The 11,941-nt window shown below is 47.2% G+C and overlaps 1 protein-coding gene across 1 annotated transcript in view; it reads right to left on the reverse strand.

Annotated features, from left to right (window-relative positions):
* Positions 1-11,492, reverse strand: part of dnah9l (dynein, axonemal, heavy polypeptide 9 like) — a 76,105-nt gene extending 64,613 nt beyond the window's left edge. Inside the window, exons 1-26 of the mRNA XM_036967086.1 lie at positions 11,265-11,492; positions 11,090-11,173; positions 10,770-10,928; positions 10,339-10,584; positions 9,828-10,052; positions 8,795-8,886; positions 8,590-8,716; positions 7,133-7,321; positions 6,886-7,011; positions 6,691-6,798; positions 6,443-6,574; positions 5,923-6,083; positions 5,617-5,773; positions 5,360-5,505; positions 5,157-5,273; positions 4,923-5,061; positions 4,760-4,852; positions 3,120-3,314; positions 2,967-3,044; positions 2,693-2,825; positions 2,450-2,580; positions 2,094-2,242; positions 1,860-2,010; positions 1,515-1,646; positions 1,188-1,361; positions 792-996 (exon numbers count right to left, since the gene is read on the reverse strand). Coding sequence (XP_036822981.1) covers positions 792-996; positions 1,188-1,361; positions 1,515-1,646; positions 1,860-2,010; positions 2,094-2,242; positions 2,450-2,580; positions 2,693-2,825; positions 2,967-3,044; positions 3,120-3,314; positions 4,760-4,852; positions 4,923-5,061; positions 5,157-5,273; positions 5,360-5,505; positions 5,617-5,773; positions 5,923-6,083; positions 6,443-6,574; positions 6,691-6,798; positions 6,886-7,011; positions 7,133-7,321; positions 8,590-8,716; positions 8,795-8,886; positions 9,828-10,052; positions 10,339-10,584; positions 10,770-10,928; positions 11,090-11,173; positions 11,265-11,390 — 3,775 coding nt within the window. The 5' untranslated portion in view covers positions 11,391-11,492. The remainder of the gene's footprint in view (positions 1-791; positions 997-1,187; positions 1,362-1,514; positions 1,647-1,859; positions 2,011-2,093; positions 2,243-2,449; positions 2,581-2,692; positions 2,826-2,966; positions 3,045-3,119; positions 3,315-4,759; positions 4,853-4,922; positions 5,062-5,156; positions 5,274-5,359; positions 5,506-5,616; positions 5,774-5,922; positions 6,084-6,442; positions 6,575-6,690; positions 6,799-6,885; positions 7,012-7,132; positions 7,322-8,589; positions 8,717-8,794; positions 8,887-9,827; positions 10,053-10,338; positions 10,585-10,769; positions 10,929-11,089; positions 11,174-11,264) is intronic.
* Positions 11,493-11,941: the final 449 nt, after the last annotated feature.

Below are 11,941 nucleotides of genomic sequence, written 5' to 3' on the forward strand. Positions count from 1 at the left end.
TGTTAAGGATCAGTGTGGCAGATATGTTGTTACCTACCATTACCACATGACGGCGGCCCGTCAGGAAGTTCAGAATCCAGTTGCATAGGGAGGTGTTCAGTCCCAGGGTCCTTAGCTTAGTGATGAGCTTTGAGGTCACTATGGTGTTGAACGCTGAGCTGTAGTCAATGAACAGCATTCTCACATAGGTGTTCCATTTGTCCAGGTGTGAAAGGGCAGTGTGGAGTGCAATAGAGATTGCTGGATCTGTTGGGGCGGTATGTAAATTGGAGTGGGACAATGGTGTCGATGTGAACCATTACCAGCCTTTCAAAGCCCTTCATGGCTACAGACGTGAGTGCTACGGGTCAGTAGTCACTTAGGCAGGTTACCTTAGTGTTCTTGGGCACAGGGACTATGGTGGTCGACTTGAAACATGTTGGTATTACAGACTCAGACAAGGAGAGGTTGAAAATGGCAGTGAAGACACTTGCCAGTTGGTCAGCGCATGTAATCCATCGACTCGATGCTTAAACGGATGTATTTTGATGGGGATTTTTGTTTTATGCTAATTGGATTTTTGGACATCAACTTTAGGGGCTTTTAAACATCATATCCATTAAAATATGGCACACTAGAATCACCAGTGAAGTACGAGGGCTGATACTGAATCAGTTCTTGAGGGCAGAGATTGGTTTGGTTCCATCCCTGGGTTGCCCTCTAATAAGTGGGTCTAGTAATTGAAATGGAACCAGGCCGGTATAACTCCAACTACGGCATACAGTGACGGACAATGGCCACTGGTGACTCACGCTGTAGCATAGCCGAGGTGGTGTAGTAGTTAAAGGGGACTTTAGCCACCATGTAGTCCTCCTGTAGCTTGGCTACTTTATCAGAGACCAGGATGGTCTTCCCTACTCCAGCGTTCCCCACCAACATCACAGGCTTGCCTCTCTGCAGCAGCAGGTCTATGAAGTACGTCAGACAGATGGTCTCTGCCGAGTGGACTAGCACCGTCTGGAAACACACACACACACACACACACACACACACACACACACACACACACACACGTGTCAGAAATAGACATGCAGACATTACATACACTCACGTCACAAATTCACACGCACATACTGCTGTAATGAAAGGCATGCAGAGAGATTTAGAATAAGTACACTTCTCTAAAGGGAGCAGAAACAAGTACAGACCTGTAAGGGGACATCAGGCTCCAGCTCAAACCGGGGCGTCCTCTCAATCCAGGGACTGAACTTCTTAGTGTCGGAGTCTATGAAATAGTCGAACACTGTGCCCTGCGAGGGGAACTTCACCGCTCTCATCTCTTTCGACCACCAGCGACTGAACTCGGCGCGATAGTCGATCAACTGGAAAAGACAATGAATGAGCAGAGAAATATTAGCTGAGGTAGAGTTACATGGGTTGCTGGCACTGACAGAGAGCACACACACACACACACACACACACACACACACACACACACACACACACACACACACACACGGAACACAAACACTCACGTGGTCCTGGAACAGAGCTCCTCCAAAGGCCCAGACGCAGGCGAAGACAAAGTAGATCTCATAGAGTTCCCTGGGAGAGTCAGGAGGAGTGTTGTCTTCTGTCAGCAGGCAGTCCAACAAGGAACAGAGCGTCTGATTGGACAGCAGACAGAGAACAGAGTGTCTGATTGGACAGCAGACAGAGAACAGAGTGTCTGATTGGACAGCAGACAGAGAACAGAGTGTCTGATTGGACAGCGGACAGAGAACAGAGTGTCTGATTGGACAGCGGACAGAGAACACAGTGTCTGATTGGACAGCGGACAGAGAACACAGTGTCTGACTGGACAGCAGCGTGTGTGTTACCTGCACCATGCTGTTCTCAGGTATAGGAGTGATGGTCTTGAGGTTACAGCGGACCTGCTCCAGGCAGTAGGGGACATACTTGTCAAACAGGATGGTCAAGTTGGCTCGCTCTGATTGGGCCAGCCTGGTGTCAATCCAACTTGTCACGTACCTGAGGGCCAGAATACATTGTGAGAGTGGGCAGTCATATGTGTGTGTGTGAGTGCTTGTCCCTGCATGGGTGTGTGTACTGACGAGCTCCAGCCCAGGTCTTGTGGATTGACGTATAGTATCCCGGCGCGGGAGACTGTGGCTGGGGTTGCCGCTCTCAAATGGCTGATCTCAAAAAGCAGACGCATGGAGGAAGATAGACTGATACGCTCATTACTGGCCAAGGTTAACACCTAGAGAGAGAGCGAGAGAGAGAGAGATAGAGATCAGGGGAGAGAGAGAAAGAGAGGGGAGAGAGTATTCAGCACCATAAAAGAAAGACACGGGGAGAGAGAGGTGGCAGTGAGAGAGCAGGAGAAAGATAGGTCAGCACCGACAGATGGAGAGAAAGAGAAAGGAACGAGACAGAGAGACACACACACACACACACACACACGTACCTTGTTGTCATCCATGACAGTGTTGAGGGATTCTATCCACATGGGGTCTATGTCTCCATCCAGAACAATCCACTTGGGCCCGTCATGGCCCACCTGTCGTGTCAGCTCCCTCATAGTGGAGGAGAACAGGCCTAATACGACAAAAAATAAATGTAATCAACATTGACCAAACCCGAACAGCAAGTCTCCACACTGTCTGTCTGTGTGTGTGTGTGTGTGTGTGTGTGTGTGCAGACCACAGACCGTCCTTCCATTCTCTGGTAGCAGGGTGTAGATAGCCAAACAGTTCGTCTGTGGTCACAGCTTTAGGGTTGATGTCGTGCCACACAGGCTTCATCCTCAGATTAGCATACGTTCTGTGGAGGGTCTTCAAAATCTGTCCAACCACAAATGACCACACGTTAAAAACCTCAAAGACATAACGTTGACATACGAAATGCTTTGGGGTTACATGGAGGACATTCTAATACGGTTGGCTTCGATTCATTTGTGTGAATGTGTTTGTTAGTGAGTCTACCTGGCTCTTCCCCGTCCCAGGTCCCCCTACTACAAACACGGAGTGTCTGACAGCCAGCAGCTCCTCCAACTGAGTCACCTAGTGAGAAAAAGGGGGAGGGGGGAGTTAAAGGCAAACAGTGTGCAGACGGTACATTTAATTTCATTGCTATACCTTGAGTATAAAGTTTTCCTCAGGCTGCAGGTGTAGTTCGCTGACTGACTGTCGTACAGCTGTCTCCAGCTCTGGGTCTCTCTTCCTGGGGACATCCAGCTGGGGAAACAGGTCACTGATCAGACCCAGGAATATAGGGACGTCACTGGTCACTATTTTGGGAAGGTTAAAGTCCCTCAACGCTCGCATCAGGACCTATAGAGACAAACAGGAATATAGGGACATACTGTATCAGGATCTATAGAGACAGACAGGAATATAGGGACATACTGTATCAGGATCTATAGAGACAGACAAGAATATAGGGACATACTGTATCAGGTTCTATAGAGACAGACAGGAATATAGGGACATACTGTATCAGGATCTATAGAGACAGACAGGAATATAGGGACATACTGTATCAGGATCTATAGAGACAGACAGGAATATAGGGACATACTGCATCAGGATCTATAGAGACAGACAAGAATATAGGGACATACTGTATCAGGATCTATAGAGACAGACAGAAATATAGGGACATACTGTATCAGGTTCTATAGAGACAGACAGGAATATAGGGACATACTGTATCAGGATCTATAGAGACAGACAGGAATATAGGGACATACTGTATCAGGATCAATAGAGGCAGACAGGAATATAGGGACATACTGTATCAGGATCAATAGAGGCAGACAGGAATATAGGGACATCATGAAGACCTATAGAGACAGACAAGAATATAGGGACATCATGAAGACCTATAGAGACAGACAAGAATATAGGGACATCATGAAGACCTATAGAGACAGACAGAAATATAGGGACATCATGAAGATCTACAGAGACAGACGAGAATATAGGGACATCATGAAGACCTATAGAGACAGACAAGAATATAGGGACATCATGAAGACCTACAGAGACAGACGAGAATATAGGGACATCATGAAGACCTATAGAGACAGACAAGAATATAGGGACATCATGAAGACCTACAGAGACAGACGGAGAATATAGGGACATCATGAAGACCTATAGAGACAGACAGAAATATAGGGACATCATGAAGACCTATAGAGACAGACAAGAATATAGGGACATCATGAAGACCTGTAGAGACAGACAGAAATATAGGGGCATCATGAAGACCTATAGAGACAGACAGAAATATAGGGACATCATGAAGACCTATAGAGACAGACAGAAATATAGGGACATCATGAAGACCTACAGAGACAGACAGAAATATAGGGACATCATGAAGACCTGTAGAGACAGACAGGAATATAGGGACATACTGTATCAGGATCTATAGAGACAGACAGGAATATAGGGACATACTGTATCAGGATCTATAGAGACAGACAGGAATATAGGGACATATTGTATCAGGATCAATAGAGGCAGACAGGAATATAGGGACATACTTTATCAGGATCTATAGAGACAGACAGGAATATAGGGACATACTGTATCAGGATCTATAGAGACAGATGAGAATATAGGGACATCATGAATACCTATAGACCCAGACAGAAAGATAGGGACATCATGAAGACCTACAGAGACAGACAGGAATATAGGGACACCAATATAGCGTCTATAGTATGGTCATTAGGGGAAGACGCCCTGGTTGATAAACACTGTGTTACCTGTTCTTCTGGTCTGCTTCTGTCTTCTCTCTTCAGTGATCCAGCCACCACCAGCACTGACTTGATGGCCCTGAGGCCCCAGTCATAGTGGTCCTACAACACATGAGCAGTATTACACAGTATTAGTGTTTCTTTGTGTATTTGTTTGTTTGCTTGTTTGTACCTGTTTAGAGAGCAGCTCCTTGCAGAGTGTGTACAGGCTGATGAACTTGCGTGCGAGCAGGCGAGCATCGATGAATCCCTCAGCAACCAGCATGATCTCACAGATCAACTCGTAGTCAGGAATCACCATCGCACACGGCCTAGATTGGAGAGTGTGAACATTCAGACTGAAGGGAGAGATGGAGTGGGTCGATTTGCAATTCAGCCTGTGTGTGTGTGTGTGTGTGTGTGTGACCTGAACAAGGCCTTGAGGTTCTCTGGTAGTTCAGTTCTCCCAGCGTAGCCTGGGTTCAGAGTGATAAAAATCCCTACGGTCGGCCTCAGCTCGATCTCCTCACCCAGGAAATGGAACCTGACAAGCAGGAACACAAATCTTAGCGAAAGACACAAAGCCTCTTGGATTTGTTTCATTCCATTAGTTAGCTAGGAGTCCCTCACCTCTGTCTCTTGTTCCTGATGGCGTCCTGTATGGTTTTGACCTGTACTGCCACCACAGATAGCACCTCCACGGAGATCCTGTTGAACTCATCAAAACAGCCCCACACACCCGTCTGGGCCAGGCCTTTATAGATGTTCCCTATGGACTACAGAAGAGGTGGTGAAAGAAACTGGGGATTCGGAAGCACACAAACGCAGATTATGTTAGAACCAAAAACAGTGTATCCACACGGCTCTACCAGTTTGTGAATACCTACCTTGTAGTCCATCTGTTCGGAGCAGTTGAATACATAGACCATGATGCCTAAGGAGCGGCCCAGGTCCTTGGTGGTTTCAGTCTTCCCAGTGCCTGCTGGACCAGAGGGGGCGCCACTCATCGTCAGGTGGAGAGACTGGGTCAGAGTGATGTAACACCTGGGGAGAAAAGAGAGAGAGAGAGAGAGAGAGGTGGGTAAAGTAACGCTCCTTATTCTTTAAATGCATTTTTCCCGCAAAAGGTGGGTAAACTAGTTTAGAGTGTTATAGCATGTGTATGAAGAGTTGATGCCTGCATGTGTGAGTACCTGTCAGTGAGTGGAGTGATGACCAGTCGGTTGGTATTGCCCAGGTACTCATATGAGAACTGGAACTGAGCATCACAGATGTTGATGTAACAGTGTCTCGTCACGTCATCCCAACGATGGCGCAGCTGGGACAGCCATGCAAACGCCTGCCCCGTTGTCACCTAGGAAACCAAACCCCCAAGAGTCAATTTGTTATTAACCCAGCCTAAACAGCATCTAAGAGCGACTCTTTCATAGTCCTGTGAAAGATGCAGGTAGCCTAGCGGTTAGAGCGTTGGGCCAGTAACTGAAAGGTTGCTGGTTCAAATCCCAGAGCTGACGAAGTGATGAGCCGTTGAGCAAGGCACTTAACCCTAATTGCTCTCTTTAAGTCTCTCTGGTTAAGAGTGTCTGCTAAATGACTAAAATGTAAACGTTAAATGATTAGAGCATGTAAATCTGATCTCAGAGCAGTGGTTATTTTATGTTTATTCACCTTTTATAAAAGTGAATTGTGATCTGAGGGCAGTGGTTATATTACCTTCTGTGCTATGAGCTTGGCGACCACGTCGCGAGCGTGCACGTCGATGGTGCACAAGGTCATGATCTTCTGTCTGTCACCTGGAGTCAGGTCTCCCAGGAGCATGTGGATCAGGGAGTTCAGCTGGGTGATCTACCAACGTACAACCATCAGATAACCATCACATAACCACAAAATAACAATTTTGTGTATAAGAGACTTAGTTCAACTGGGCGATATATCACAGACGTGTGTGTGTGTGTGTGTACCTGCTTTCTGTTGTAGTCCTTCAGGGCAGTCTCAAAGCCCTCCTCCACCCTCTCAAAGGCGATACCCACGTCTGTTGCCCACCACACCTGGCTGCCAGTCAGACCAACCTTGGCAGAGGAGGACAACACATTTTTGTTTGGCAGCAAAGCTTTTGAGTGCAGTGGTGAGTTTGGGGACGACGCACACACACACACCTGTGCTGGATAGTCAAACAGCCACTGGTCTCTGGGTTTGTCCTCATAAGCAGCGACAGCTTCTTGGATCTCCCTCTGGACAGTAGAGCGCATTGTCCGCTCAAGTTCACTCAGCCAGCACTCTGCCTACAGATACACAGACATATATACGTCAGACATACACACACACACACACACACACACACACGCACACACACACACGCACACACGCACACACGCACACACGCACACACAAAGGTGTTCCTACCTGTCCTTGGCAGATGCAGGGTTTGGAGAAGGGTACGTACTCCCCTTCTCTACTGTACATTCCTATGGCAACTGCCTCCCCCTCATCCTCCTCTCCCGCTTTCTTTTCTCCCTCCTCTCCCTCTTTCTCTGAGTCTCGGAAGCGAAGGTCCGCCACGTTATCAAACAGCTTCAACAGGTGCCTGGTAACCTGGGTCACACATCGAAACACACACCACCACCATCATCATCGTACACAAAATGGCAAAAAGTAGGTGTGTGGACACCCCTTCAAATTAGCGGATTGGGCCATTTCAGCCACACCCGTTGCTGACAGGTGTATACAATCGAGCACACAGCCATGCCATCCCCATAGGGAAACATTGGCAGTAGAATGGCCCGTACTGAAGAGCTCAGTGACGTTCAACGTTGCACCGTCACAGGATACCCCCGTTTCAAGTCAGTTTGTCAAATTTCGGCCCTGCTAGACCATTCCCAGTCAACTGTAAGTGCTGTTATTGCGAAGTGGAAATGTCTAGGAGCAACAACAGCTCAGCCCTCGAAGAGTGCTGAAGTGCGTAGCACGTGAGAATCGTCTGTCTTCGTTACAACACTCACTACCTAGTTCCAAACGGCCTCTGGAAGCAACGGCAGCACAGTAACTGTTAGTCGTGAGCTTCATGAAATAGGTTCCCATGGCTGAGCGGAAGCACACAAGCCTAAGATCATCATGCGCAATGCCAAGCGTTGGCTGGAGTAGTGTAAAGCTCCCCAAACCGCTCGGACTCTGGAGCAGTGGAAACGGGTTCTCTGGAGTGATGAATAACGCTTCAACTGGCAGTCTGACAGACAAATCTGGGTTTGGCGGATGCCAGTAGAACACTACCTGCCCCAATGCATAGTGCCAATTGTAAAGGAATAATGATCTGGGGCTGTTTTCCATGATCCGGGCTAGGCCCCTTAGTTTCAATGAAGGGAAATCTTAACGCTACAGCATACAATAACATTATAGATGATTCTATGCTTCCAACTTTGTGGCAACAGTTTGGGAATGCCCTTTCCTGTTTCACCATGAGAATGCCCTTGTGAACAAAACAAGGTCCATACAGAAATTATTTGTATAAGATTGGTGTGGAAGAAATTGACTGGCCTGAACAGAGCCCTGACCTCAACCCCATCCAATACCTTTGGGATGAATTGGAACGCAGACTGCGAGCCAGGCCTAAATCGCCCAGCATCAGTGCCCGACTTTACTAACGCTCTTGTGGCTGAATGGAAGCAAGTCCCACAGCAATGTTCCAACATGTAGTGGAAAGCCTTCCCAGAAGAGTGGAGGCTAAGCCTTCCCAGAAGAGTGGAGGCTGTTATAGTAGCAAAGGGGGGACCAATTCCATATTAATGCCCATGATTTTGGCCATCTAGTGTATTTCATGCAGTATACTGTATATTCAAATTAAAAAGCAGGTGAGTGATGTTCACCTGATTGGGCTGTGTTCCCTTGGAGACGATCTCCAGTAGGTCTGTAGCGGAGACAAAGTAGAACCGAGGGAACGTCAGTCTTTTGGTTTCCAGATACTCAGCCAGGGCCTTCTCACACACTGACAGCCTGGGGGGAGAGACAGTAGAGTTAGTACAGACACACACACACACATGCAAATCCAACTGCATTCACGCACACACACACCTTTGCTGCAGAGCCTCTAGTTTCTCCAGGAAGCCAGGTTGGTTGGTGACCTCCACCACGTTACGGGTCTGGACAACCTCTGTCATCATGTTCTGTTTCATCACATCACATACAGAATCAAGTCATTACAAGCCTTATTCACTGTCACCATTGTACAACAGAATGGTGGATTTGTGTTTGAGGAACGTTTGTTCTGGTAGTGTGTGGGTGCAGAAGTGTGCATGTGTTACCTGGAAGTCAGAGTGTAGGCCTGCTGGAACATCTCTGTGTTGTGCGCTAGTTGAGACCATCTGTTGTTGCTGTGTGTGTGTGTGTGTGTGTGTGTGTGTGTGTGTGTGTGTGTGTGTGTGTGTGTGTGTGTGTACTAAGCTAACATATGGAATTGTTTTAAGATGGTCACCATGGATCATTTAGATATTTGATTTTGAATTTTAGGACCCCTTTAGGCCTTACAACAAATATTTAAAATGCATTTGATCAAATACAGAATTTGGCATGTATTACACTATAGCCCATAGTGAATAAAACATTCACAAAAAAAGTCAAAAAATAAAGAGTTTGAAATGTCCTATATCTAGAAGATATAAGAAAGCTCAGGATTTATTTCGGGGGGGAGGGGGACAAATCGACTTCCATACTTCCATTTGCTTGTATAAGTTACCTTCAGACGAGTCCTGTGACCCCCTCTGGGGGTCGTATAGCAAAATGGCTCGTCTTTCCATAGAGTGGTCATAATAGGCCAAACCGCTCGGACGCTACAGACGTTTTTCGGGACGCTAGAAGAACAACGCTCGGGATGTCTCATGGTGTGACAAACACCGCTGTACCTCGGCCACCTTCCACCGCTGATGCGGAAGGCCGACATAAGCGGACGTGGTGGATTGAGACGCAGCCCATACAACAACAACAACAACAACCAAAAAAACGATGGATTTTGATGGGAACGTTTTGTGTCACGTTACTTAGATTGACGCACGTGTGTGTCAACAGACTCACAAGGATTAGTGTGTTGCGTTTTATGCAGTATGTCTACCTGGAAGTCGGAGTGTATGCCCTGGAAGCGCTCGGCATCGCGGGCTAGTTGAGAGCGTATGTCGTGGCTGTTGGTGAAGATGCTGTTGAGGTGGGCCCAGGTCCTCTGGACAGACATCCAGGCGGAGATGGCCAGGTCTGCCACCATTAGCCTCCTCTGCCAGCCACTCACCTCCGCCTGGAAGTACTCCACATACTTACTCATCAGGATGTTTTGCAGCTGCACCTAGGAGGGGGTCGGGTAAGAAAATGTGAATTAGGCCAATGAAATAGTACTGTAGTTAGACAGTAAGGGGTTTCAAAGGAGTTTGAGGCCTTTCACATCTATGGAATTTTCCCCCGTTGTTTTTGCTCTTAAGTGTTTTACTTTCTTCCCTTCAGGAGATAACGGGCTGCAATAATAGGACATGCACTTTTTGTTGTTGTTGCTAAATTCAATGAGTATTCCCTGGAGTGGAACTGAGTGAGCGGAGAGAGGGACTAAACTAAATTGTGATTGTGTGGTAGGTCACCTGGTTGTCTTCCAGCGTCTCAATCAGGTTTTCGTCCGACTTGAGCAGTGGGGTTTCTATACTCGGGTGCTTCTCATAAGACAACGCCATCACACTCCACGTCTGAGTAATCTCAGCTAGCACCTTCTCTATGGCCATCTCTTTGACTGCCTTGTCCACTATGTTTTTGACCTCGTCCTCCACTCTGTGGAGCTGCAGCTCCAGTAGGTCTCCCAGGGTGGTCCCCTCCCACATCACAAACCGCACCTGGGGTCAGAGGTGAGAGGTCAAAGGTCAGTGAGAGAGAGAGAGAGAGAGAGAGTGTGGTACCCCGGTGAGGTTCCTGACCAGTGGCCATTGACCTCTCCCCGACTGTAGATGGTAAGAGATGGACAACATGAGAGAGATAACAAATCGGAGGGAAGTATATAACGAGAGAGAGAGTGTTGTACCCCTGTGGTGTTCATGAGTTGTTGCCAGTGTCTCTCTCTGACGGCAGGGTTCTGCAGCTCATTGACCGCTCTAAGAGACGTCAGCAGGTTCTTCACCGTCGACTCCAGACCCAGATACACATCCCACACACGCACCTCCTTATCCAGGGTCTTCATCTCCTACACACACATTCACATGATATACAATGTACACAGGCATTATAGTCACACACACAACAAATATAATAGCATCAGATAGCATACACTCAGATAAAGGTGTGATATTTCCCTTAAATCTGTCAGATGGAAGTGTGTGTGTGCATGTGTGACGGATGTAGCACCTTAGCAAATCTCCTCAGCTCCATGTCCATCTGCTCCACGTTAATCTCTTTCCAAGGGGTCTTAGTCCAGTCCTCTATACTGGTCTGGGTTACACATCACGCACAATACAGTGAAAATCAGAGAAAGACAGAAACAACTCATTCACTTCAGCTACAATCAGAGTGAGGTTTTTACCTTGACGAAGATGACCATGTCCCAGACAGCTTTGACCAGTATGATGTCAGAGCGACACTGGCGGAGCTGCTTGTAGTCAGGGAAACTGACCTCGAACAGATCAGCTGTGTCCTGGAGCTTACGCATCTCTGCCTCCAACACTGCTACAACACGGTTAGACTACACACACAAGCCAAGATACACAGTTGTTAAAAAAACTATTGTGCATACCTAGCTATATCAAACAGCCCTCGCATATCAAGAGACTAAGTAAAGAAATGGCTGCCTTTTCCCCCACTCAATAAACTACATCTCCCATAATCCCCTCAACCCCTGCCTCCTTCAGCTTCCTACTACGTGAATATGAGATGGTAACCTTGTCAATCAGCTTATAAGGCTCCTCCACGTCTATTCTGAAGATGACCTCCGAGCGAAACTGCTCTCTGAACTCATGCTGCTTGATCTGTAAGATGATATAGGTACATAGAATTCTTCAAAACATACAGTTTAGCTAGACTAGGCTACAATGTGCAGTACATTTAGCTAGATGCATATAAGTGGTGGTCAGGTCGGGTGAGAGTCGGGTAGGTTTATCTAACATCTATAATTCAGAAAAGCAGACGGATCAGTTTGCACAGCATATGCTAAGCTCTCTGCAAGGGACCTCCATGATGGTATCGTGTGTGTCTGATACAATA

This window comes from Oncorhynchus mykiss, chromosome 28, assembly GCF_013265735.2.
Source record: "Oncorhynchus mykiss isolate Arlee chromosome 28, USDA_OmykA_1.1, whole genome shotgun sequence".
NCBI lineage: Eukaryota > Metazoa > Chordata > Actinopteri > Salmoniformes > Salmonidae > Oncorhynchus > Oncorhynchus mykiss.